The sequence below is a fragment of the Palaemon carinicauda genome, chromosome 19 (assembly GCF_036898095.1).
Source record: "Palaemon carinicauda isolate YSFRI2023 chromosome 19, ASM3689809v2, whole genome shotgun sequence".
In the NCBI taxonomy this organism is placed as follows: Eukaryota; Metazoa; Arthropoda; class Malacostraca; order Decapoda; family Palaemonidae; genus Palaemon; species Palaemon carinicauda.
Genome location: NC_090743.1, coordinates 28,290,236 through 28,317,735, shown reverse-complemented (window position 1 = coordinate 28,317,735; position 27,500 = coordinate 28,290,236). Strand labels below are relative to the sequence as shown.

Below are 27,500 nucleotides of genomic sequence, written 5' to 3'. Positions count from 1 at the left end.
TTAGATCTGTCAATCTTTCAGTTGCAAATGGATTTTTATTAAGGATAAAAAGATATCAAATAATCATACCAATTTGTGCTTAAATATTAAGTATTAATTTAAAAAAGAATCACACAACAATCTATAAATTGCACACTGATGAGGATTCCATCTTTGCAATTATTTCTGGGACTGTACTTTTATTTAACGGGAAAAATTACGTTCACACATAGAAACAAGTGACTCTTGCATACGAAAAGGGGTTAACAACGACAAACTGCAGAACAATTAGTAAGTACAAGTTCTTAATTGGAAAATCTAGGATAAAACTAAAACATTCTTGGGTATTATATTTATGCTCTAATACGACATCACCATCATCTCCTCTTATGCTTATTGACGCAAAGGGCCTCGGTTAGATTTCGCCAGTCGTCTCTACCTTGAGCATTTAATTTAATACTTATCCATTCATCATCTGCTTTGCGCTTCATAGTCCTGAACCATGTAGGGCTGGGTCTTCCAACTTTTCTGGTGCCAACTGAACGTTTGGTGAACTACTCTCTTTTGGGGAGTGCGAAGACCATGCCCAAACCATCTCCATCTACCCATCATCATGATCTCATCCACATATGGTACTCGAGTAACCTCTCTTATAGTTTCATTTCTAATCCTGTCCTGCCATTCAACTTCCAATGTCCCTCTGAGGGCTATGTTCTTAATTCTATTGAATCTATTGGATATTGTTTCATTGTCATACCATGATTCATGTCCATACAGTAACACAGATCTCACTGACCTGATATATAGTCTAATTTTTATATGTAATTTCAGGCGATTTGATTTCCATATTTCGCTTGACCTACCCATTGTCTGATTTGTTTTTTTCAATCTTTCACTAAACTCTAATTCTAAAGTCCCTGTACTGGAGATCATAGTTCCTAAATACTTAAATGATTCTACCTCATTAATTCTTTCTCCTTCCAATGATATTTCCTCTTCCATTGCATACTCCGTTCTCATCATATCTGTCTTTCTTTTATTCATCTTCAGCCCAACCTCGTGTGACATTTCATGCATTCTGGTGAGCAAGCATTGTAAATCCTGTGGTGTTCGGCTAAGAAGGATGGCATCATCAATATACTCTAGGTCTGCTAAATTCCCATCACCAATCCAGTTCAATCCTTCTCCACCATCTCTGACTGTTCTACGAATTACAAAATCCATGGGGATAAAAAACTTAGGTGACAACACATTCCCTTGGAGTACCCAGCTGTTCACTGGAAATTCATTTGATAAGACTCCATTTTCATTAAATTTGCACTTGATATGCTTATGAACAGACTTAATAAAATTTGCATATTTAAGAAGAATTCCATAATAACGCAGGACTATCCACAAAATTGGCCGGTGCACACTATCAAATGCTTTTTCATAGTCCACAAATGCCTTCAAAAGGGAATTTCTATATTCTACGCATTGCTGTACATGTCTCAAAATGAAAATTTGGTCAGTGCAACTTCTACCTTTTCTAAATCCTGCTTGTTCATCTCTCAGCTTTTCATCAATCTTTGTCTCCAGTCTCTTTAGAATAAGAATACTATACATTTTCATAACTGACGTAAGTGTTATGCCTCTGTAATTATTGCAATCAGTCAGGTCTCCTATTTTCGCTAATACGACAACACATCCAAAAACCAGCTTTAGAAACTCGGGTGTTACACAACACTCGCTAAAAATTTAGTTTATTTTGGCCAGGTTAAAAAAGTGTTAGGCAACGTTTGATTCGCTTTCCACGGGGTAATTGAATATACGGTCCAGTAAGCTCTGGAATCAGACAGCCGAGTAACGAAAATCAATTGGTAAACAATGCTCTTTTCAACTTTCCTTTGACGGATTTGGGTCTGAAAACTGAGCGTCATGCTCTGTATGTTATTTGATGCAGGCTACACAAACCAAGTTTTGTAATGATAGAAAATGGAACCTAGATGAAATTTAATCACAAACAATAAGTATAATTTCTAAAAATTTAAACTACTAACAAATATTACTGCCTGTTTGTACACTTGCTAGTTGTTGATGTGACTGAAAATTTATAATTGAACTCATTTAAAATATGAGGCAATCTACTTTTAATCAGTCAAAAAGAGGGTTACAAGTTAAAAAATATCCGATGCCAATTTCGTAGAATAAATAAATGCCAGCATGCTATACCCGATTGAATCTTGCTTAAGAATGATACATTAATATCCAGTAAAGTATGAATTCGGTTAAAAGATAAAGAAAATGTTAATATACATAAATTCAAAATGTACGAACACAGAAAGTGAAAGAAAAAATCTCAATCCCAATTTCATTGATGTGATCATACACAAAATAAAGGTTTGTTTAATCATTCACTTGCAAAAAGAATAAACTTGAAGACCCCTGAGCCGATGGCACGTAAGTATGGTTTTTATCAGTAATTGAAAAGCCAGCGACGAAATCGAATATATCTGGAATGATATAGAATCGAAATGATATAGGACACAGGAATGGATTGCTACTTTTATTGAAAGTGTGGAAATTCGTATTTCACTAGAAAATCAGCTTTCTTGTCAACTTTATCACTATGTTTAAATCCCAAACGGGAAGGAAACAAATAGAGGCAGCACTAAAATGATGATGAATAAACGAAGAAAATTAAAAATTGTAAACTCAAAAACAAATACTCGACCAAAGCCAGGATAAAGAAAGGGGATACTTTGAGAAGGATACTTTTTTTAGAACTACTTGGAAGTTAAGGCGCAACAATTCTCAAAATTAACAATAAAATAAATAAAATAGATCAAACAAAATCAAAAGATTACAAATTTGGCCGACAATCCTCACATGCAAAAAATGTTTCCACGTTAACATAGAGAAAAAGAATAAGGACAACTCATGTTAACAAAGGAAAAACGAATAAGGAAAAAGCAAATATAGAAAACTTCTGATAATAGCAACAAGTAATAAATATACCTCAGTTAAAACCAACAAGGATAAAATTGAAAATAAAAATCAAATTTGCAATTACATAATACAGTAACTAGAAATCCTACAGAAAGCCAACTTAAAATTTTGTAATGAAAATTTTTTTTTTAGTAAGACTTGAAACCAAAAGTTACATTATGTTCCATATGGCCTTTTACAAATGTTTATCGGCTTTAACAACATTCATCCCTGAAATTAATTTTGTAATGAGTTCAGAAAAAATACGATCGTAAAAAAATAAGAATATTAAACTGGTACCCAAGTTTAAAAGAAGTGAAAAGCCAGAATTGCGCAGTTGAGAAATGAGACATGAAAGCGCTACTCATCAAAGGGAAGAGACATCAAAAAGACTATAAAGGCAAGAAAGGCGAAATGATATTCAAGGAAATGATGGAAATTGTTGATGACAGAATAGCTAGAGAAATTGACCACTGAAAGTGCTTGAACTTGAAAGATAAGAAAAAGTTTATCAGGGGTAATTACTTGCTAAGAAATGGTCAACACAAAAGATAAAAAAAAAAAACTATGGCAGAACAACTATGAAAGTTTTATGTTCCATGAAAAAAAAAAAAACGATCAAATCTTCTTTAATGCACACCAGACAGTTAACTAGCCAATTGGTACAGTCAAAGGTTCGAATTCTTGCTCTGACAGGAGTACTTATAAAAAATATCTATGTTCTGTGAACACGTGGCAGAGTGAATTCGATATTAAAAAGAATTTGGGACTTATGAGGAAAAAAAGCATATCATATATGTATATATTATATATAAGTACCTATATTTACACAACATATACAATAACTATATGCATATGCATAAATACATACTGTGTGTGTATATATATATATATATATATATATATATATATATATATATATATATATATATATATATATATATATATATATAGAAACAAATATATATACATATATATATAATGGCTATATATTTTCCAACCAAAATATGCTCTGCTTTAGATAACCTTTGTAAATGTGACCTTTGAACAGATAAACAGAAAATGCTTAGGTTTCCTCCGTTTTAAGCAGAGGTTGAGTAACATTCCACAAATGTCAGAGGAAGTCCTCACATTCTATCATACTCTTGGCCTTCCCCAGAGTTCAGAGATCTGTGTCTAGCCCAGGCTTACAAGTTTAAAGATTTAAAGGTCACTCATGAATGACAAAGGCAAGGGACACTCACATTACCCTGGTTAGCAGGACAATCCCCAAAGGGATAACCAGCGACCAAGTTACCTCTCCCTCCAACCTAGGATTAGGGGGGACCAGGTAATGGCTACGGATAAATCAGCAAGTAAACATATAAGCTCCCACAACTACACATCCTTAGCACACAATTCATAAGAATAACTTTGATGAGAGAACGTTCTTTAAATAAACTGCACTAATAATATGTAAATCAGTTTAAATAGAATATTCACATACGATTTGTATTACCAATTAATTTTTTCATCAATAAAATATATTAATCATGTTTAAATAAAAGCTTTCAAAAGACATCGTAAACATTAAAACGATAAAATCCATCATGAAAATGTATGTCTCTTCGCAATGCTTATAAACACTTGACTTAATTGGTCCTCACGCTTCAGAATCAAATTGGAACTCCCAATACCGTCAGAAGCTTCATACTAATCGGGTACAAGAGCTTTAAATGTTAAATAATTTATCTATGTTATAATGAAAATATTATTATTCTTATTCTGTTAATTATACCAGCCACAATCATTAATATTTAATGAACAACGTCCAGAATAACAGCTCTCACCGGGGACACTTTCAAACCCTTTGTCATTTGCATTTTTATGTCATAACTAAAATCATGAATAATTGTATTAAAAAAGTCTTGAAATATGGATGAGTAAGACACATTAAATACCTATGAACTTTACTAAAATCTACCGTTCTCTTTATTTCAAATTAGTTTAATTATGTATGATTCCTGAAAATTTCTCACATACGAAAGAGAGAGAGAAAGCGTTTTCAACCTAAACATTTTTAAATAGATATGAATAAAACCGTCTAACGACAATTTGTAGGAACATAAATGAAAGAAAGTATGATTATAAACTTCTAGACATAAAACAAAAAACATTTTCATGAAAACTAGTGAACATAAACATGTAAACACACACATTATATATATATATATATATATATATATATATATATATATATATATATATATATATATATATATATATATATATATATATATATATCTTTTTCGTGGGGATACCTTAACGTGGTGGAAGTGTTTATGTATCGCCATGATAATCAAAGTTCTACTTGTCAGGGCCACCCATAATATATTGGTTTGCTCTGAGAAATCAAACTTAAGTACCTTACCATCGCCAATCCGTACTGGCCAGCGTGGTATTGAAAACTGCCCAAACCCCAGGCTTGAATAATTACATGTCTGAGGCCTTTGTCCTGCAGAGAAAAAAAATTTTGCATTTGTTGTTTTGTGTATGTGTATGTATGTAAATGTATATGTATATATATATATATATATATATATATATATACATATATATATATATATATATATATATATATAGTTTGTGTGAATGGGTTCTTCAGACTAGTGATCCTCGTTATTACGACTAGTTTTTATTTCAGGGGGCGTTCGATCAACAATACACACCAACAGTGTTCGAGAACTACGCAGGTGACGTTGAAGTCAACGGCAAAAAATACAACATCACATTATGGGACACAGCTGGCCAAGAGGGCTTCGACAGATGCCGGGTTCTATGCTACAAGGGGGTAAGATGTATGATATGCCAGAAATTCTACATTTTTCGTCTATGTGATCTTCATAAAAATAATAATAATAATAATAATAATAATAATAATAATAATAATAATATTGGTGATGATAATGATGATAATTATAAATAATAATAAATAATAATATTAATAACCATAACAATAATAATAATAATAATAATAATAATAATAATAATAATAATATTGGTGATGATAATGATGATAATTATAAATAATAATAAATAATAATATTAATAACCATAACAATAATAATAATAATAATAATAATAATAAGAAGAAGAAGAAGAAGAAGAAAACAACTCTTCTAAAAGGACACTCCAAACATAAATAACTCTCTTCTAGTCTTGCGTAGTGTCACAGCCTCTGTACCATAGTCTTCCAATGTCTTGAAGAAGAGTTCTCTTACTTAAGGGTACACTCGGGCACACTTTTCTATGCTTATTTCTCTCCATCTTGTTTTTTGAAGTTTTTAAAGTTTATATATAAAAGATTAATTCTAATATTTCTCTGTTCTTGAAATATTTATTTTAATTGTTCATCACTTCTCTATTTCCTTGTTTCCTTTACTCACTAGGCTATTTTTTCCTGTTGGAACCCTTGGGCTTATAGCATCCTGCTTTTCCAAATAGGATTGTAGCTTAGCTAATAATAATAACAAAAGTAATAATAATAATAATATCATTGTTATTATTATAATTGTTATTATTATTATTATTACTTGCTAAACTACAACCCTAGTTGTAAAAACATGTTGCTATAAGCCAAGGGGCCCCAACAGGGAAAAAGCCCAGTGAGGGAAGGAAACAAGAAAATATAAGATATTTTAAGTGACACTAAAATAAATATTTCCTACATACTATAAAAACTTCAACAAAATAAGAGGAAGAGAAATTAGATAGAATAGTGTGCCCGAGTGTACCCTAAAGCAAGAGAACTCTAACCAAAGACAGTGGGAGACCATGGTACACAGACTATGGCACTATCCAAGACTAGAGAACATAAGTTTGATTTTGGAGTGTCCTTCCCATAGAAGAGCTGCTTACCATAGCTAAAGAGTCTCTTCTACCCTTACCAGGAGGAAAGTAGCTACTGAACAATTACAGTGCAGTAGTTAACCCCTTGGATGAAAAAAAAAGTTTTTTTGGGAATCTCGGTGTTGTCAGGTGAATGAGGACAAAGGAGAATCTGTAAAGAATAGGCCAGACTATTCGGTGTATGTGTAGGTAAAAGGAAAATGAACCGTAACCAGAGAGAGGGATCCAATGTGGTACTGTCTGGCCAGTCAATAATAATAATTATAATAATAATAATAGAATTATCTTTCCACGGTAGTTGTTATAACTTCCATTCTCAAATTCTAAATCAGGTGACATTATACCAAATCAATACCTGGATATAAGGCTAGTCGATAACTATTGAAGTCGTAAATATAATTTTCATACCCGCTAAACTAAGCAGAAACTCCCATTCAACTTCAATGACATGGGAGTTCTCTGGCATTTTCATGTTTAATGTCAGGTCCTCCTCACAAGGTAACTCAATAACATATGAGGCATTTGTCACTTTTGCCTTTAATGACTTTGGAATCTTCAGTAACTTCAAAGTTCTTAATTTCTTCTAAGGTCAAGAATGAAAACCTAGGAAACATTCACTAGTTTCAAAAATTTAATAAAAAAAAAAAAAATTATGGAAAAATGAGATAACGACCATTCACACTTCTGAGCACACCCATTTATTTAACAATAATTAGAGTAAACATTATGAAATAAAAAAACTTTATCAACCGTATTTACTAAAATAAGGGTTCTCAAGTAAATCAAACTTAGTAATAGATTTTGCGTTAATCTATAAAAGTATAATAGCTGTCCAGGCTATTTGGCCATTTCACACGTCCTAGATACTGAAACCACCAGTGGCAGCCAAAGCCTGAGCAATGGACCTGTGATTGATTGATTGAATGATTTGAAGTTTTCTGGCATCCTGAAATTCAAGGTCCTGACATTCAAGGTCACTGACGCCGATATCATTTGTCATAAATAAAGAATAAACAAATATTCAATTAAAACCACAAAAGCGAAGACTTAATTATAAAAGTTAAATATATGGCTTTCAGAAGACATTCTTCTGAAATAAATCTAAAAATATAACTAGCATAGTACGACACATCATGTCCGAAAATCTTGGGAAGTATGAACCTGCCATCCTCACCTCCAGCCTCAAACGTGTATATATATATATATATATATATATATATATATATATATATATATATATATATATATATATATATATATATATATATATATATATATATATATATATATATATATATATATATATATATATATATATATATATATATATATATATAAATATATATATATATATATAATATATATATATATATATATATATATATATATATATATATATATATATTCATATATATATATATATATATATATATATATATATAAACTTTAAAAATTTTCTAAATTACTACAGTGGCCTTTTATCAGAAACAAGTTTTTGGATATAGAAATACGAAAATAATTAGTTTCACTATATAAAGTATAAAAATACATCTTTTAAATAACTTTCCATTCCGGCGTGCTTTCTTAATTAATGACAATTTTCAGACCAAAATTGTATCTATAAAAGCATTACAAAAAAAAACAACAACATAGTAGTAAGGCATGCACGGACGCGTGTGCAACTTTAGTGCCAAGAAGGTGTACCATTATCGTAAAGATTTCTTACTACATAGGTAATTCCTGCCAACAAATTACCAAGCAGCGTCACTTTGGTCTAAGCAGCACACACACACACACATACACTCTCTCTCTCTCTCTCTCTCTCTCTCTCTCTCTCTCTCTCTCTCTCTCTCTCTCTCTCTCTCTCTCTCTCTCTCTCTCTCTCTCTCTCATTTTTTCTAACCAAGTCTCTCCTCCACTAAATTATCTTGTAACATGAAAATGGACGTATAAATTTCTAGGGATTAAAAAAATATCCTTGATATACCACAGCCATTTGTAGATTTGTCTACAATAATGTGCAGCACTACAACCACATATTGAATACCACTGTTATTATTGTTCTCATTATTTTCATTACACAATTACCATCAGTAGTATGAACATACTGTATGGGCATCTGGAAAAAATTCAAAAGTAGGTAAACAATATTAGCTTCCCATTCCTCTTGAAGTAGTCAGTGCCAACATCCATCAAAAACCTTCTAAAGAACACATCGGAAATAGAAAATAAACCAATTTATTACGTGTAATAACAGGTAAAGTTCATTTACAGACTCAATGCTATCTTCTGAATAGCTATCTTAATAATCTTTTTTATTGAAATAATGAATAATAGAATAAATAAAGAAAATGGAAATACTGGATATCTGTAAATAACGGTTTCGAATGAAAAAGGGTGAATTTCCCTACTTCCACAAAAGAAAAATCCGCGGTTGCTATTACAACGGGAACGTTTTTTGTGAATCCTCTAAACACAAATAAACCTCCCGCACAAATTCAAAATCCTATATTGGCAAAGCAAACATAAAAAACGAGAACAAAACTCAAAAGTTTGTATTCATCAACCACTCGGGTTAAAGCGTGATAAAGAGTACATAAAATGTACCCCCCCCCCCCCCAAAAAAAAAAAAAAAAAAAAAAAAAAAGCGTGATAAAGAGTACATAAAATGTACCCAAATAAAAAAAATAATACCAATAGCAAAAAAAAAAAAAAAAAAAACAATTTTATAAAGTTAGGAAAAAATTAACATTGGGTACTTGATACATTATGAATGACAAGAAAAAAAGAACTGCCCACTGAGATTAATGACATCAATAAACCTTTTTTGATCAATAAACATTTTAATGATTTTTTTCTATTGACTATTTAGGGCCTCATCATAAGAGAAACAAAATATAGTCAAAATTAAAGCTAGCATTTCATATTAATGGCTTCTATAAATATCATCAATAGATGCTGTTTTTGCGATGGAGGAAAATATATTACAATAAAAAAAATATGAAACACATTTTATCTTATAAAAGCTTTGAAATGTCATTCGCCAGTAAAGGACACAATATTTTGAAGCTGATTTGTTCTGAAAGTGCCTGTTTTCATGAAAAACGATTTTTTTTTTTTTTTTTTTTTTTTTTACACCGTGAAGATTTTGAGTACTCTAGATTCAACATTCACAAGAATGGTAATTTTGGGTCGAAAATTTTCTTTAGAGTAGCAATTTATAAGAATCTTTATACTTTATATTAGTAGAAATTACGTCCTCTCTATTTCAATTAGTTCAAACCTATTAATTAAATTGACAAACATTGTTACCTGAATACTTGATTATGAGATACTACCGCTAGAGAGTTATGGGGGTCCTTTGACTGGCCAGACAGTACTTCATTGGATCCTTCTCTCTGGTTATGGTTCACTTTCCCCTTGCCTACACATAGACAGAACAGTCTGGCCTACTCTTTACAGACTCTCTTCTGTCCTCATACACCTGACAACACTTGTGATTACCAAACAATTCTTCTTCACCCAAGGGATTAACTACTGCACTGTATTTGTTCAGTGGCTACTTTCCTCTTGGTAAGGGTAGAGGAGTATTTAGCCGTGGTAAGCAGCTCTCCTAGGAGAAGGACACTCCAAAATCAAACCATTGTTCACTAGTCTTGGGTAGTGCCCTAGACCCTGTACCATGGACTTCCATTGTCTTGGATTAGAGCTCTCTTGCTCGAGGGCACAGTATTCTATCCTGTATTTATTTTAAAGTTGTTACTGTTCTTAAAATACTTTATTTTTCATTGCTTCCTTTAATCACTGGGCTATTTTCCCTGTTGGGGCCCATGGCTTATAGGATTCTGCTTTTCCAACTAAGGTTGCAGCTTATCAAGTAATAATAATAATAATAATAACAATAATAATAATAATAATAATAATAATAATGTAAGTTGTAACAGTATTTTGAATGTAAAAAGAACAAGAATTCTTCCGTACTCAAAGAATTTGGGGGAAAACTACAAGAAATAAAATAAATACAATCGATGTCAGAAAGATAGTCTTTTTAAAATGAAAAAGGAGATTACATCCGCAGACTTATTTTCATTTCAGACTCTTCAGACTGTAGACTTCATTCAAATATCATGGGATTCAGATCACGCCAAAAATCTATCAATAATTCATAACTCAAAACTGCAACATTTTCTCCCTTTGATAATGCGACTGAAACGCTGATCTTTCAACCCTTTCTCGATTCTTATTTTCAAGGCATTTTCCTTTCCCCTTGGATTAATACATTATTTTCGTCCATTCCAATTTCTATTGATAAACTTGACCACGTAGATCTTGAGAATTTAACGATGTCAAAATCGCTATATATCGGGTAATTATCATCCCTTACATTCCATAGAGACATAAATGTTTCAAATACTTTTATATCCTCTTTATAATTACATCCGTTGTCACCCTCCATCTTTAAAGGAAAGGTTAAAACCTAGACATTCAAAAATTACAATAATTTTAATTTGAAAAGTAAAATCATCACGTTAGTCTTTTAATCTCCCCTTATATAATAATGAACAATTGCCTGGCTCCATATATATATATATATATATATATATATATATATATATATATATATATATATATATATATATATAAACACGTAATTTTTTTCTAGTCATGATGAGCTGTAACCACTCGGAAAGCACAATCTCCCACAAATTGCCTAAACTGCCGTGTGGTAGTTATGAAAGGGGGAGGGGGTTAAATCGATTGAATCAGTCAGTCTGTGCGCACGTGAGAGTGTGCATATCTATCTAAGTATTTAGACGGCATCTTTGACGAGTCAAGTATATTAATAAAACATAGTTTCAAGTTATTTCCTTCGTCAGAATACACAAGAAAACATGAATAAATCAAGCACAAAAGGCCAGTTTAAGACTTCAGATACGGCATAACTCACACTAAACAATATTTCGAATAATTTAGACAACTATTATGATGTAGTAGTAGGTTAGCCAGGGCACCAGCCACCCGTTGAGATACTACCGCTAGAGTTAAGGGGTCCCTTGACTGGCCAGACAGTACTACATTAGATCCTTCTCTATGGTTACGGTTCTTTCCCTTTGCCTACACAGACACCGAATACTATGGCCTATTCTTTGTAAATTCTCCTCTGTCCTCATACACCTGACAACACTGAGATTACCAAACAATTCTATTTCACGCAAGAGGTTAACTACTGCACTGTAATCGTTCAGTGGCCACTTTCCTCTTGGTAAGGGTAGAAGAGAATCTTCAGCTATGGTAAGCAGCTCTTCTAGGAGAAGGACACTCCTAAATCAAACCATTGTTCTCTAGTCTTGGGTTGTGCCATAGCCATTGTACCATGGTCTTCCACTGTCTTGGGTTAAAGTTCTCTTGCTTGAGGGTACACTCGGGCACACTGTCCTTTCTAATTTCTCTTCCTCTTTTTTGTTAAAGTTTTTATAGTTTATGTAGGAAATATTTGTTTTAATATGTCTGTTCTTAAAATATTTTATTTTTCCTTGTTTTCTCTCCTCACTGAGCTATTTTCCCTGTTGGAGTCCCTGGGCTTGTAGCATCCTACTTTTCCATTTAGGGTTGTAGCTTAGCATTTAATAATAATAATAATAATAATAATAATAATAATAATAATAATATGAAACAAAATAGTGTGAGTCAATATTTAAATGTCTTCTCTCGCCTTTCCATTTCACACGAACTGTTTAATTAAATGTTCTTGTTCAGGGAATTAACTCTTGCAGGTTTCGACCTTTCGTTCGATTCCAAATCTATTTGTTCCAATTATTTCAAAAGTATACTTAGACGTCAATTTACTTAACAATAATAGGTGCAGGTGTAACCGAGTTTAAGTGGCTGTGAAGATTCATACATACATTAAAAGTGTAAGTATACACCCACTAATTGAGTGCGTGTGTATATATATATATATATATATATATATATATATATATATATATATATATATATATATATATATATATACACACACATATATATATATATATATATATATATATATATATATATATATATATATATTATATATATATAAAATGGTGTGCACCGGCCAATTTTGTGGAGAGTCCTGCGTTATTATGGAGTTCCTCTTAAATATGTAAATTTAATTAAGTCTGTTCATGAGCATAGCAAGTGCAAAGTTAATGTTACTGGAGTCCTATAAGATGTATTTCCAGTGAACATTTGGAATGTGTTGTCACCTATGTTGCTTATCCTCCACAGGGATTTTGTAATGCATAGAACAGTTGGGGATGGTGGAGAAGGATTGGACTGGTTTGGTAACAGGAAATTATCTGATCTAGAGCATGCGGACGCTGTTCTTATCAGCAGAACACCGCAGTACTTGCAAAGCTTATTAACCAGAATGCATGAAATATCACATGAGGTTAGGCTCAAGATAAATAGAAGAAAGAGAGAGATGATGAAAACGGAATATCCAATGGAGAATGAAATACCATTGGAAGGAGAAAGGATTCATGTGGCGGAATCATTTAAATATTTAGGAACTATGATTTCTAATACAGGATCTTTAAAATTGGAGTTTAATGAAAGATTTAAAAAAGCAAATCAGACAATGGATAGTTTAAGTAAAATTTGGAAATCAAATCGCCTGAAATTACATATGAAAATCAGGCTACATATCAGTTCAGTGAGAACGCTGTTACTGTATGGACATGAGTCATGGTATGAAGATGAAACAATATCCAACAGATTTGAGAACAAAGCCTTGAGAAGAATATTGGGAGTAAATGGAAGGACAGGATTAGATATGAAACTATGAGAGATTACCTGAGTACCATATGTGGACGAGATCATGGTGAGGGGTAGATGGATAGTTTGGACATGCTCTTTGCACCCCCCAAGAGAGATTAGTTCACCAAACTTTCAACTAGGCTCCACAAGGCACTAAAAGAGTTGGAAGACCCACGCCTACATGCTTGAGGACTATAAAGCGTGAAGCATATGATGAATTTAAAAATTCTGATTTAAAAATACGACTGGCGAAATCTAACCGAGGCCTTTTGCGTCAATAGGCATAGGAAGAGATGAGGATATTTAATGAGTATATGTGTAAAGATATACATATACACAGTATGTATGTATGCATGTGTGTACTGTATTTATAGGTATATTATGTACATATTGTTTTTATCATTATTGTTAATTTAGTTTATAAATATCTTTTTTTATTGCCATTAATCATTATCCTATCTAGAGACATTGAGCGAAATCCGGGACCAGTACATCCTAGATCTACTGTTTTACAATATTCGTGGTCTGCATGTAAATATTCAAGACCTTACAGTTGCGTCCTTACAGCATGATATTCTTTTGTGCTCAGAAATTTTGGTTTCTGATGAGGCACTCGTCTGAGGTCCTTATAACAGCGTTTAAGAAACCAATAATTTTGAAACAGGATGCCATTCCTAGGACAATGGGAATGATGTTGTATATAAGGACCAAGTACCCTGCTTCTCACATGTCCAACTATGAATGCATATGTCATGAGATTCAGGTAATAAAAGTTTGTGGCGGCCATAACAACTTTCATTTGTGTTCGACCTACCGCAATCCAAGCCTGAGTCGTTCAATCTTCGATTATTTTTTTTACAATTATGGCAAAGATGCAAGAAGACGACAGAAAGGCCTGGATCGTTCAATCTTCGATTATCTTTTTACCATTATGGCTAAGATGCAAGACGACGACAGAAAGGCCTTTTTTTTTTTTTTTTTTTTTTATTTCAACTTCAATGCTCGCCATAGGTAGTGGTTAAATTATCTATCTCATACTGATCGCCATGGCTTAAGAGCTTTGGAATTTGTGTCTAAATCAGGCTGTGAGCAAATCATAAGTGAAGCAAATCACAGGTCTGGTAACAGCTTGGACCTCGTTTACACTGACTCCTGGCGTTATAACAAGTATGGTTGATTCTCCAGTTTTTTTTTTTTTTTTTAAAAGACTGAAGATTTCTTCACCAAAGTTATTGTTATTTTCCACAAGTTGGCAAGAAGATGTTCTTCGGTGATGAATCTATTCTGAAGTTTTATTTTTTCATTCTACCTTGTTTCAAGAATTGTTCTCCAGCCTGGTCTTCAGCTGCTGATTCCAATCTTAATTTGTTGGACAGGAACTTACGGTCTATTAAATTTCTTATTCTAGATCTAGATATTTATCTCCTGCACCATCGTTTAATTGGTTCATTATGCATGTTCCATAAGATTTTTCATAATTCTGACTATCTTTTACATTAGATATTCCCGGACAGTTCCATCCTGTTCGTAATACTAGGTATGCAGTTAATTCTGATAGCCAAGCCTTCTCCATTAAGAGGCTCAATATTACAGTATTCTGGAAGTTGTTTTATTCCTACTGTGACCAAGTTGTGGAATGATCTTCCTAATCGGGCAGTTGAATGGGTATAACTTAAAAAGTTTAAAGTTGCAGCTAATGTTTTCATGCTGAACAAGCTGACATAAGTCTCCTTTTACAATTTATATATGAAATGTCGGTGTTAATGTTGTAACTGTTGCTAAAATATTTTATTACAATTGTTCATTAATTCTCATATAGTTTATTTCCTTATTTCCTTTCCTCACTGGTCTAATTTTCCTGTTTGAGCACTTGGGCTTATAGCATCCTGTTTCTCCAACTAAGGTTGTAGCTTAGGTAATAATAATAATAATAATAATAATAATAATAATCACCTCCTCCTACGCCTATTTACGCAAAGATCCTCGGTTAGACTTCGCCAGTCGTGTCTGTCTTGAGCTTTTAATTCAATACTTCTCCATTCATCATCTCCTACTTTGCGCTTTATATTACGAAGCCATGTAGGCCTGGGTCTTCCGATTCTTCTAGTGCCTTGTGGAGCCCAGTTAAACGTTTGGTGAACTACGGGGAGTGCGAAGAGCATGCCCAAACAATCTCCATCAACCCCTCATCATGATCTCATCCACATATGGTACTCGAGTAATCTCTCTTATAGTTTCATTTCTAATCCTGTCCTGCCATTTAACTCACAATATCCTTCTGAGGGCTTTATTTTCTAATCTACTAAATCTACTGGGAATTGCTTCATTGTCATATCATGACTCATGTCCATAGAGTAACACCGATATCACTCAACTGATATATAGTCTGATTTTCATATGAAATTTTAGGCTATTTGATTTCCAAATTTTACTTAACCTAGCCATTGTCTGATTTGTTTTTTCAATCGTTCACTAAACTCTAATTCTAAAGACCGTGTATTGGAGATCATTGTCCCTAAATACTTAAATGATTCTACCTCATTAATCCTTTCTCCTTCCAATATTTCATCTTCCATTGCATACTCCGTTCTCATCATCTGTCTTTCTTCTATTTATCTTCAGCCTAACCTCGTGTGATATTTCATGCATTCTGGTAAGCAAGCATTGCAAATCCTGTGGTGTTCTGCTAAGAAGGATAGCATCATCAGCATACTCAAGGTCTGCTAAATTCCCTATCACCAATACAGTCCAATCCTTCTCCACCATCTCTGACTGTTCTACACATTACAAAGTCCATGAGGAGGATAAACAATATAAGTGACAACATTCCTTTGGAGTGCTCCGCTCTTCACTGGAAACTCACTTGATAAGACTCCATGAACATTAACTTTGCACTTGCTATGCTCATGAACAGACTTAATAAAACTTACATATTCAAGAGGAATTCCATAATAATGCAGGACCCTCCACAAAACTGGCCAGTGCAAATTATCAAAGGCTTTTTCATAATCCACAAATACCATCAAAAGGGGATTCCTATATTCTACGCATTGCTGTACAACACGTCTCAAAATGAAAATTTGGTCAGTGCAACTTCTACCTTTTCTAAATCCTGCTTGTTAATATCTCAGCTTTTCATCAATCTTCCTCTCCAGTCTCTTAAGGATAAGCATACTATATATTTTCATAACGACTGACGTAAGTGTTATGCCTCTGTAATTATTGAAATCAGTCAGGTCTCCCTTTTTAGCTAATTTCACCAACACTCCTAAGTCCTATTCATCAGGTTTTGCCTCTTCATGCCACTTTCTAAATAATCTCATAAGTAGTCTTCGAGTCACTTCATTTTCGGCCAATATTCTCTCGGCAGTTATTCCATCGTATCCAGGGGCTTTCCATCTTTTTAGTTTTTTGAGGATAGCTTCGACTTCAAACACACTGAATTCATTCATGGGCACATCAAGGTCTTCATCAGCTTCAGGTATATCAATCAAATTATTCTCTTCATATGTTCTATTCATAACCTCACTAAATTGTTCCATCCATCGTTGTCTTTCTTTATCTTCTGTTGCTATAACAGAGCCATCTCTCTTTTTGATAGGTATATGCTTCTTCTTTGCCCCAGTCGAGATTTCATTAATAATCCTATGAGCAATTCTCACACCATAGCCATTTTATGAATTCATAGCTTTGTCAGCCTCATCTGCTTTACTGTCTAAATACTTTCTCCAGTCCTTGCTGGCTTTTCTTTTGACCTCGCTGTCAATACTGGAATACTTAGCATGCTCTACCTTGTAATTTTCATTACTTCCTCGAAAACTTTCAACAATCAATTTCTGTCTTAGTCTCCTTTTTATAGTATCCCAAGTATCATTCGATATCCATGGCTTTCTCCTTGTAACTGTTTGTCCCAAGACTTCACTACCAACTGACTGATGAATGTTCTTAATATCACACCATTCTTCATTAATTGTCTGTTCTTCGTCTCTTAAAGTCTCTAAGACTGCAAATCGATTCCTACATTCAATTGCAAATGTTTCTCTGTGCTCTTCCTCTAGAGTCTAGAAGCTTAGTTGTGTCAAACCTAGGTATTCTATCTATCTTTCTGTTGGGTGCTTTCAAATTTAATATCAGTGTGGCAATGAAGAGCTGGTGATCACTATCAATATCTGCACCTCTATAGCTTCTTACATTTCTCCGAGTCCTCCTTCTCTCTTTATTAATGGCAATGTGATCTATCTGACTTTTGTAATTGCCACATGGTGAAGTCCATGTATACTTATGGATGTTCTTATGTTGGAACAGAGTACCTCCAATGACAAGATTGTATGCTGAACAGAAACATATGAAATGTGCTCCATTTTCATTTGCATCTTCGCCAGGACCCTCGACATCCATCACATTCTCTATCTCTTGATTATTTCTTCCAACTTTGGCATTGAAGTCACCAATCACAATTTCCATATCTCTCTCAGGGATCTCATCTATTATCCTCTGCAGTTCTTCATAGTATTCATATTTCCTTTCTTTAGGGGAATCATTTGTTGCGGTATAGCAAACTATAATACTCATATTGCATTGCTTTGATTTGAATAATAATAATAATAATAATAATAATAATAATAATAATAATAACAATAATAATAATAATAACAACAATAATAATAATAATAATAATAATTATAATAATAATAATGATAATAATAATAATAATAATAATAATAATAATAATAATAATAATATGAGACTCAGAATAGCATATTTCAGAAAAGGTACCCGAAGTGTTGAATATAAATTCTTTTAATGAATTCCCCAGGTAATAAATTCATCGCTTTCAGTCTATAAATCCAACACGTAAAGTTAAATGCATTGGAAAAAATGGCCTGGAAAAATTGTTTAAGGTAGAATCCCTTTAATAATGAATTTATATATTTGACTTAATTTCGATCATTTAAAATATTCCGTCGTGGTTACGTGAAAAATGCAGAGTTGACTAAATCCAACCGTGCATTCATATAGACATAGATATCTCATGCATATCACTGCCCGCTACCTACCTCAACTGTCTAATTACCAGATACATAATTTGAAACTCGAACATTAGAACTTAAATGCAACATTTCCAGGCGGATCAGCTATCCAAGTGAATTACGAGAGCACACAAAGACTAAGTATATATATATATATATATATATATATATATATATATATATATATATATATATATACATATATATATATATGTGTGTGTGGGGGGGTGTAATATATATCTAATATATATATAAACATATAAATACAAATTTATATATCTATAAAATGTGTATATGTATAGTATAATTTATGTGTATATATATATATATATATATATATATATATATATTCCAGAAAGGAGTAAAGTTAGATTATTCGATTGTTGAATAGCTGAAAGAAGTTGATGATTGTAAAGATTAGACAAATGGACGTTGGATTTATATCTGATCATTGTCTGGCTGAGGCTGAAGTAGAAGTAAACCGAGGTCGTATTTGTATCAGAAGTTTTAAAATATATCTGGAGGAGTATTTAAAACACGTGAATTTGATATCAAGGAAGTAATGGGAACATATAGACAATGTATAAAATATGGACTACGAATGCAGACAATGCAGTTGAAGGTTCGTGTAAAGTGTATGTGTAAAATTCTAGGATAGTTTCATAGAATAGCTAGAGGAATATTTTGGTTTGTGATGAGTGTGGGAAGAGAATTAAGAATAAAGACAGTAAGTCGTGAGATATCAAAATTAAGCGTTCAAAGAAGGAAAAAACGCAATTTTAAAATTACATTTTCAAAGTGAGTGATTGGTTTCCGGTAAGAGTGGGGCTGAGACAGGGATGTGTGATGTCACCGTGGTTGTTTAACTTGTATGTTGATGGAGTGGTGAGAGAGGTGAATGCTCGAGTGCTTGGACGAGGATTAAAACTGGTAGACGAGAATGACCATGAATGGGAGGTAAATCAGTTTTTGTTTGCGGATGATACTGTACTGGTTGCAGACACAGAAGATAAGCTTGGCCGATTAGTGACAGAATTTGGAAGTGTGTGTGAGAGAAGGAAGTTGAGAGTTAATGTGGGTAAGAGTAAGGTTATGAGATGTACGAGAAGGGAAGGTGGTGCAAGGTTGAATGTCATGTTGAATGGAGAGTTACTTGAGGAGGTGAATCAGTTTAAGTACTTGGGGTCTGTTGCTGCAGCAAATGGTGGAGTGGAAGCAGATGTAGGTCAGAGAGTGAATGAAGGTTGCAAAGTGTTGGGGGCAGTTAAGGGAGTAGTAAAAAATAGAGGGTTGGGCATGAATGTAAAGAGTTCTATATGAGAATGTGATTGTACCAACTGTGATGTATATATCAGAGTTGTGGGGAATAAAAGTGATGGAGAGACAGAAATTGAATGTGTTTGAGATGAAGTGTCTAAGGAGTATGGCTGGTGTATCTCGAGTAGATAGGGTTAGGAACGAAGTGGTGAGAGTGAGAACGGGTGTAAGAAATGAGTTAGCAGCTAGAGTGGATATGAATGTGTTGTTTGGCCATGTTGAGAGAATGGAAAATGGCTGTCTGCTAAAGAAGGTGATGAATGCAAGAGTTGATGGGAGAAGTACAAGAGGAAGGCCAAGGTTTGGGTGGATGGATGGAGTGAAGGAAGCTCTGGGTGATAGGAGGATAGATGTGAGAGAGACAAGAGAGCGTGCTAGAAATAGGAATGAACGGCGAGCGATTGTGACGCAGTTCTGGTAGGCCCTGCTGCTTCCTCCGATGCCTTAGATGACCGCGGAGGTAGCAGCAGTAGGGGATTCAGCATTATGAAGCTTCATCTGTGGTGGATAACGGGGAAGGGTGGGCACCCTAGCAGTACCAGCTGAACTCGGTTGAGTCCCTTGTCAGGCTGGGAGGAACGTAGAGAGTAGAGGTCCCCTTTTTTGTGTTTGTTTCATTTGTTGATGTCGGCTACCCCCCAAAATTGGGGGAAGTGCCTTGGTATATGTATGTATGTATGTATGTATTTTCAGAACGTATGGAAAATTGTATAAAATAATCCAGAATGATGGATATGTTCAAGAGGAAGGTGAGAGAGAAAAAGAAAGCCAGTTATAAAAAAAGAGGGTGAAAGTGAGAAAAGAATTTTTGGAATATTAGGAATTTGTTCTCTAACGTAGTAAATTCAGAGAAAATGTAACGATTAAATGGATCTCAAAATAGGCGATACAAATAAGAGATGACGTCTAAATACAGTGGATATCAGAGTTGATGACAATCATCCTAAAAGGTTGGTTGAATTTGGAATACACAGAAACAAAGTTGAATGATGCAAAAGTTGAATGGGTGTCAGTATAAGATGGTGAATGCTACTAGAAGTTGAAGAATATCAAGATAACAAGAATATACTAGATTACAACTGATATGATTGAAAAAGGTGTGCAAGGCATGTCTGGATGAGGGAAAGGTTCCAACGGATTGGATGAGAGGGATAATCAATCCTCTGTAAGGGTAAAATTAGCACCAGAAATTAAGGATTGTAATGTATAATATGATTTTGTATACCAGGAAAGGAATGTAACAGTATTTTCGAAAAAGTAAAATAGGATCAGAACCAAGTAGGTTCTGAAAAAGAAGTCTGGTTATGAACAACTTATGAAAAGTTTGAAAGTAAACGAATACACTTTATACGTCATACATGGATGTATTAACAACATAAGTTATAATCGAGAGTAAATGTGGAGGGTGTTTAGCATACATTGTGTTTATGATATGGAAATGAAGCCTGTGCTAGAATTCGAGTGTCATCATTGGTGGGTAAATGGGCTTTAGATAAATTTATGTAATATCTCCATGGTTATATATCTTTGTGGGAGTGATGTGAGACGGGAGAGAAACAGTCATAGATGTTAGAACAAAATTGAAATAAGATTTGGATTGGAATAAAATGTGGAATAGCTCATCCTTGCAGATTGGAAATCCCATATAAAAGAAGAGTGAATGATTCTTTAGTTGAAAAAGGAGAAAGTCGAGAATAACCGTGAGCAGCAAATTCATGCAAATATCTGGAGCATGAGATAAGGGATGTTACAGTATAAAGGAAGCACATCTGGTAGTAAAATGTCAACAAAAGGGTGCTTGGTGTATGAAGGGAATACGTTATAAACTCTTTAATGAAATAAAGTATGGGTGCTGCATTCAAATGAAATGAAAAGATAGAAGCTGTAAGGATAATTTACCATTTGCACGGTTTGTCACAAAAGAAGTGACATTTAGAGAAAACATGGAGGTATCCATAAAAAAAGAGGGGAAAAAGTGTCCAGGTAAGTGTGAGCTTATGGATAGATTTGCGAGGGTTAAAATGGTTGAGTCCTGTGCACAGAATGGAGGATAGAGGGAGGAGGAAATGATGTCTTAGAAATGGCTGGATATTTTCATGAAAGAACTACTGTAAAGGATGGGCCTCAACATCCACGAAAGCAAGCGTGTACAAAATAGTTGTGAACAACGCATTGTGGAGAGGAATTCGACACGCTAATGGTAAAAATTCACTATAGGTGTACGGCTTGTCCTATGTTATGGATAATTAATACACTGGTTTTATCCACAAATCATTAATTAGAACATGAATATCGCAGTATTCGTTGTATTGTTTTTTACGGTGCAAAGCACGTTAAAGGGATAAGGCGTGATGAGTTCGGGAATACATACATTCACCCATTCATATATATATATATATATATATATATATATATATATATATATATATATATATATATATATATATATATATGTGTGTGTGTATATATATATATATATATATATATATATATATATATATACATGTGTGTATGTGTTTTTAACAAAAGAAACTTCACAAAACCGTAGTTCATAAGCTATTTAGTTTACAAAGGGGGGGTCCATTAGTACATTTCTTACCGTTGTCTTCGGTCAGTTCTAATGCAACTATATCTTCCTCCCTAATTCCACCAACATCTATTCTTTTTTCTTTTTGTTTATACAAATAAGATAACCATAGATTGATATTACAGAAATGGTTCCATTATCATGAAATCCTGAAATGCAATTAAATTTTGGAAACCTATTCAGCCAATCAATTTTCTGGAAACAAGAGCTTTCAATTTCCTTTGACTGGATTCCAGGAAGGGTATTATGCAACTGAATGGAATTCGAATTTCCATGATGCTGATTGAGAGAAACTGCGTGTTACAATGAAAGAATAAAATCTAGGTCCTCCATGTAATTCTATATTCAAGGGATAAGGTCAATCAAAATAAAGACCTTTCCAGGAATCTGGTATCAAAACTAAATTAAAAATGAGCTACAGCAAAATGCTAACCAGTTGACAAATAAAGTCCATAATAACAGCCAAAATAAAAACCTAAAAATCCTTTACACACCTGTATTATAACAGAAATTCCAGGAAAGCAAATAAATAACTTAAAGAAGCAGCGAATACTCATCCAAAGACATTTTAACTAATGTTCAAAACCCTTTTACCAAAGACGTTCGTCTCATAAAAACCAAAATCTTATTGAAATAGTAACACCAACTCTGAGCATTGTTTTCAGTGTCTAAATTAATTCAAAATTTCAATCTCGTTTGTATTACTTATAAAAACACTCTTGGTCTACTGTGAGTAAATTACTGTTCTCGGGAAAAAAAATTTTTATCTTCAGGCAAAACAAATCTCTTTATTCATAAGTCTAAAACATAGGAGCGAAAATTTCACAGGAAAAAAATGGTATTATATAATGCAAAAAGAGTTTTTAAGTTAATATAGAAGTCGCAAAATTCACCAACCCACACATTTATTTCAAGAATATAGTACAGAAGCAGCCATATAAATTTTTCATGTCGCAAATACTACTGTCGTGATTTATCATTTTAATGTATTACTTCATCCCGTAGTGAGCCCCCCCCCCCCCACCAAAAAAAAAAAATTCTAGAATTCATTCGGTTATAATAGTAGATACTAAACTAATTGAGGGAGCTCTAAAATCGGACTAAAATTTGAATCTTAATACAATACGGCTTCAACACTGTCAACACTGCAATTTCAACATAAATAATTTCATCTACTTCAAAATATGCATTTTGGGGCCAAGCAATGTTAGGAAGATATTTTTTTTCAGTAACAATTCAGTGTATGCAGACGTAAAAACAAATTAAACTTATTACCTGAAGTATGAAAAGCATCAAATAACAAAACATACGAACAAAATGAATCACAAACAATACTCAGAAGTTGGTTACAAAGAATAGCAGTGAGTTTTGGTCATGTGTCGCTAGAAGTTTTTACAAAATCTACTAGTTAAAAATAAGTTTTTACAAAATCTACTGAAGTTAAAAATATATCTCCCTCAATATCCTACAAAATACCTTCATATTTAAGCTCATTGTGTCGCTAAAGTTTCTACAAAATCTACCGAAGCTAAAAGTATATCCTATACCTGAATATCCTACAGAGTATCTTCATATTTGAATAAAAAAAAAAAATCTTTCTTTGCAGGCCAGTGTATTCTTGGTATGCTTCAGCGTTGACAACCCCAACTCCCTAGACAACGTTCGACGGGTTTGGCTGCCGGAAGTACGAAAGGAATGTGGCGACAACGTTCCTGTTGTCTTAGTTGGTTAGTATTCCAGAATAGAATCTGTGAGAACCAAATAAAATGCCTAAATTTGAGCTTTCTAACAGAAACAACGACAAATAGATAAAACGGGCTTGAAAGTCATTCAAACGGAACTAATAACAATTGTATGACCATAGGTACAGTTCAACTCGCAAATTTCTGGCACACCACGCTCTAAGGAAATGCATCGTGTCACACTCTTACCTCGTGGCGAGTAACTTAACAGATAGTGAAGGGATAGATAGCATCAGCGGCCTGCAGGGCTACACTCAGGAACTCTCCGCTCCGTACGGGTGTGACAGGGTGCACGTCCGTTAAGAGAGATGTACAGTAATTGGAACTCCTGTATCTAACTGTAACTATTAAGTAACTAGTTTCTGAACATTGACAATTTTTTTTAAAGTTCCGATTTTTAGGTTTTTGGGCTAATCAGTTAATCAATTAGTCCCGATACAGGAAAATCTCCAGGAAGTGATTCTAAGTTATTACGCTTTCAATTGGTTTAAACTTTTGATCAAAGATATGATATTCATCATTTAATTACACATAATCACTTATTTATACAAGTCAAACGTATATGTTATTTATCTTTAATTAAAACTTATAAAGTAAAAACTTGAAGAACGTGGTAACCAATCCATATTCTACTTTAAAATAGGTAAAGGGCATGACCATAATTCGGCGTCAAATATCATAGCACTTAAAATAAAATGCAAACGTTGTTACAAGCCATTGTATGTAATTGTAAAAGAACCAACAAATAAGCAACGGTAGATAATTCCTTGAGTAAAGAGCCACTCTACATTGATGTACAGTACAGTTGGACACAGGAGTCCAAGGTCGACCTCCCTCTGATGAATTGCACCTTGTCTCACCGTTACTGCGCGCAGTGAGTAACCAAAAAGATCTGTAGGGAAAGAAAATAGAGGTGGTGGAGTAAGCTAAACAAAGGAACTCGCCGCGTAGTAAAGGTGTGGCTAGGTGCACTTCCTCAGAGCGAGGTGGGCCAGGAATTTGTATGTCAAACTGTACCTCGTGGAAATTTTGTCATCACTTAACAAACGAATTCTACCGCAGGGACAAAAACAGACCTAAGAGAATCATCAGTCAACGACAACATTGTTAAGACCGCAGAAGGAAAGAAGGCGGCCAAGTCGCTCAAGATGTCAGGATATGTGGAATGTTCAGCCAAGGAAATGAAAAACCTAAAGCAAGTCTTCGTGGAAGCCGTTCTGGCCACAGAGCAAAATCACAAGAAGGAATTCAGCTGCGTTCTGCTATAAATCTAATTGGACCACGAATGATTCCCACCCAGTCACACGGTTGTCAATCAGTCACTGAGAACTTATTCCGTTCATTTAAGCATGGGATACGTTAATTACAATTAATTATGTGATACATTATTACATTTCATTGTGTAATACATCAATCACGGCATGAACACGTTACATTATTACATTTCATTGTGTAATACATTAATCACGGCATGAACACGCTAATTAGTATATCCCTGATTGTGTTATATGAAATATTTACTAGGCCACAAAAAACCTCGGTATTTTACGATACGTGAAATTCACTGAGAACCAATACTTGAGACATGAAAACCCGGGTTTATAATAACACACTAAGTGCTCCTTAATAATGAACTACAAGCGTTAATGTTCAAAATGTTACTTGTAAATCATAAAAAAAGAGTAATATGACCTTCGACACTTCAAGCATCGTGTAAGTACCAATATACCAAGCAAAAATAAAATAAAATATTTATGTGAAGAAATTAGATTAAGGAGTGGGTGACCTACAAGGCATATTTCTTCATCGTTACTATATAAAAAAAAAAAAAAAACCTTGACCAATATTTTAATTGGAAAAACCATAGATCACTATTGGAATTCAAAAACTAAATTCAGAGGACATCTAATTTTTCATAAATTTCGTTTACATAGAAAGTATGACCTTTTTATTTTAGAAACATGTAAGCAAAGATTTTTATCAAATTTGAGACTATCAGATTTCCTATTCTAATCGTTTTTATTATCACTATTATTATTCATTAAATTCAAATTTAGAAAAATAGAAAGACGTTACAATACAAAAATCAAATGTTGATATTTCTCTAGCAACACTTGTAAGAGTATCGAAAAGCTATTTATTTAAAAATTGACATATTAGGTCACTGTTGCACACTGGTAAATTATTTTCTCTGTCCTCTTATTACAAATTAGTTTACTTTAACACAATGACGAAAATAAAGCGAAAACCCATAGCCTAATATTGAGTGTATTTAATCACAGTAAATATAACTTTCTGTCATCCCAAGTCCTAACAGTTAACTTGTAAATAGTTATGACATCCAAATGAAATTTTGATCAAGATCAGAAAAAAAAATATTAAACGTTGTGTTAGGCAAGACGCTCCCATGTATAAAGACGAGCTGATGTATTTCTGAAAAATTCTTCTATCAGTCAAACAAAAATATTCAGAAAATGGGAATTCATCGGAAATCTCTACTGTATTAATATTAGTAATTCCACAAAATATTCAATATAAACTACTTTGTTCTTCCTGCAAACTTCGTTGTCATTCTAGTATCTACTATACTATGCTGTTCCGAACTAGGAGGGTTATTACATAGCCCTAGCTAGATTTGGTGGAAAAGTTTACAAATATGAATAAATTAAACTATTCATCAAACCATTGGTAGAAATAGCTAACTTTCACACACACAAAAATAAATCGCTTGGAATATCCAAACAATGGTAAAACTTTTTTTATAATATTCACGGGGAAAAACATTACGAGGGCAATACGATTGGGATTAGTTTAACCACTAATTTCTAAAAGAATTTTTTTCTATTACATATCCCATTTTCCAGTCCTACTACTGAATATCTTATTATCATATGAAATGATAATACCTCCCAAAAGTGTATAATTCACAATAAGTCTAATTTTACTATATTCTTAACTAAAACTATCAGCGCTTCATTACCGTAAGGATCATTCCTATCAATTTCAGGTTAATTTTAAAGATCATGTAGACATTTTCATATCATGAAACTCTGCTAAAAAATAATTAAAAATTCTCAGAAACCTATTTCCATACAGTTCCTTATAATACTTTACATTTGGTTCATTAACATCATGATTTTAAGTGCTGTGTAAAAGAATCATTTGGCTAATTCAAATCTAGGTTTA

The 27,500-nt window shown here is 33.3% G+C and overlaps 1 protein-coding gene and 1 long non-coding RNA gene across 2 annotated transcripts in view; one reads left to right on the top strand and one right to left on the bottom strand.

The window, feature by feature from the left end:
* LOC137658180 (uncharacterized) overlaps nucleotides 1–27,500 on the bottom strand; it is a 193,251-nt gene that overhangs the window by 119,208 nt on the left and 46,543 nt on the right. The gene's annotated exons all lie outside the window — the stretch shown is intronic.
* The window catches only part of LOC137658542 (ras-like GTP-binding protein RhoL), a 55,094-nt gene that overhangs the window by 27,548 nt on the left and 46 nt on the right, over nucleotides 1–27,500 (top strand). Inside the window, exons 3-5 of the mRNA XM_068393388.1 lie at nucleotides 5,630–5,776; nucleotides 24,179–24,299; nucleotides 25,377–27,500. The exon at nucleotides 25,377–27,500 is cut by the window's right edge and continues 46 nt beyond it. Coding sequence (XP_068249489.1) covers nucleotides 5,630–5,776; nucleotides 24,179–24,299; nucleotides 25,377–25,582 — 474 coding nt within the window. The 3' untranslated portion in view covers nucleotides 25,583–27,500. The remainder of the gene's footprint in view (nucleotides 1–5,629; nucleotides 5,777–24,178; nucleotides 24,300–25,376) is intronic.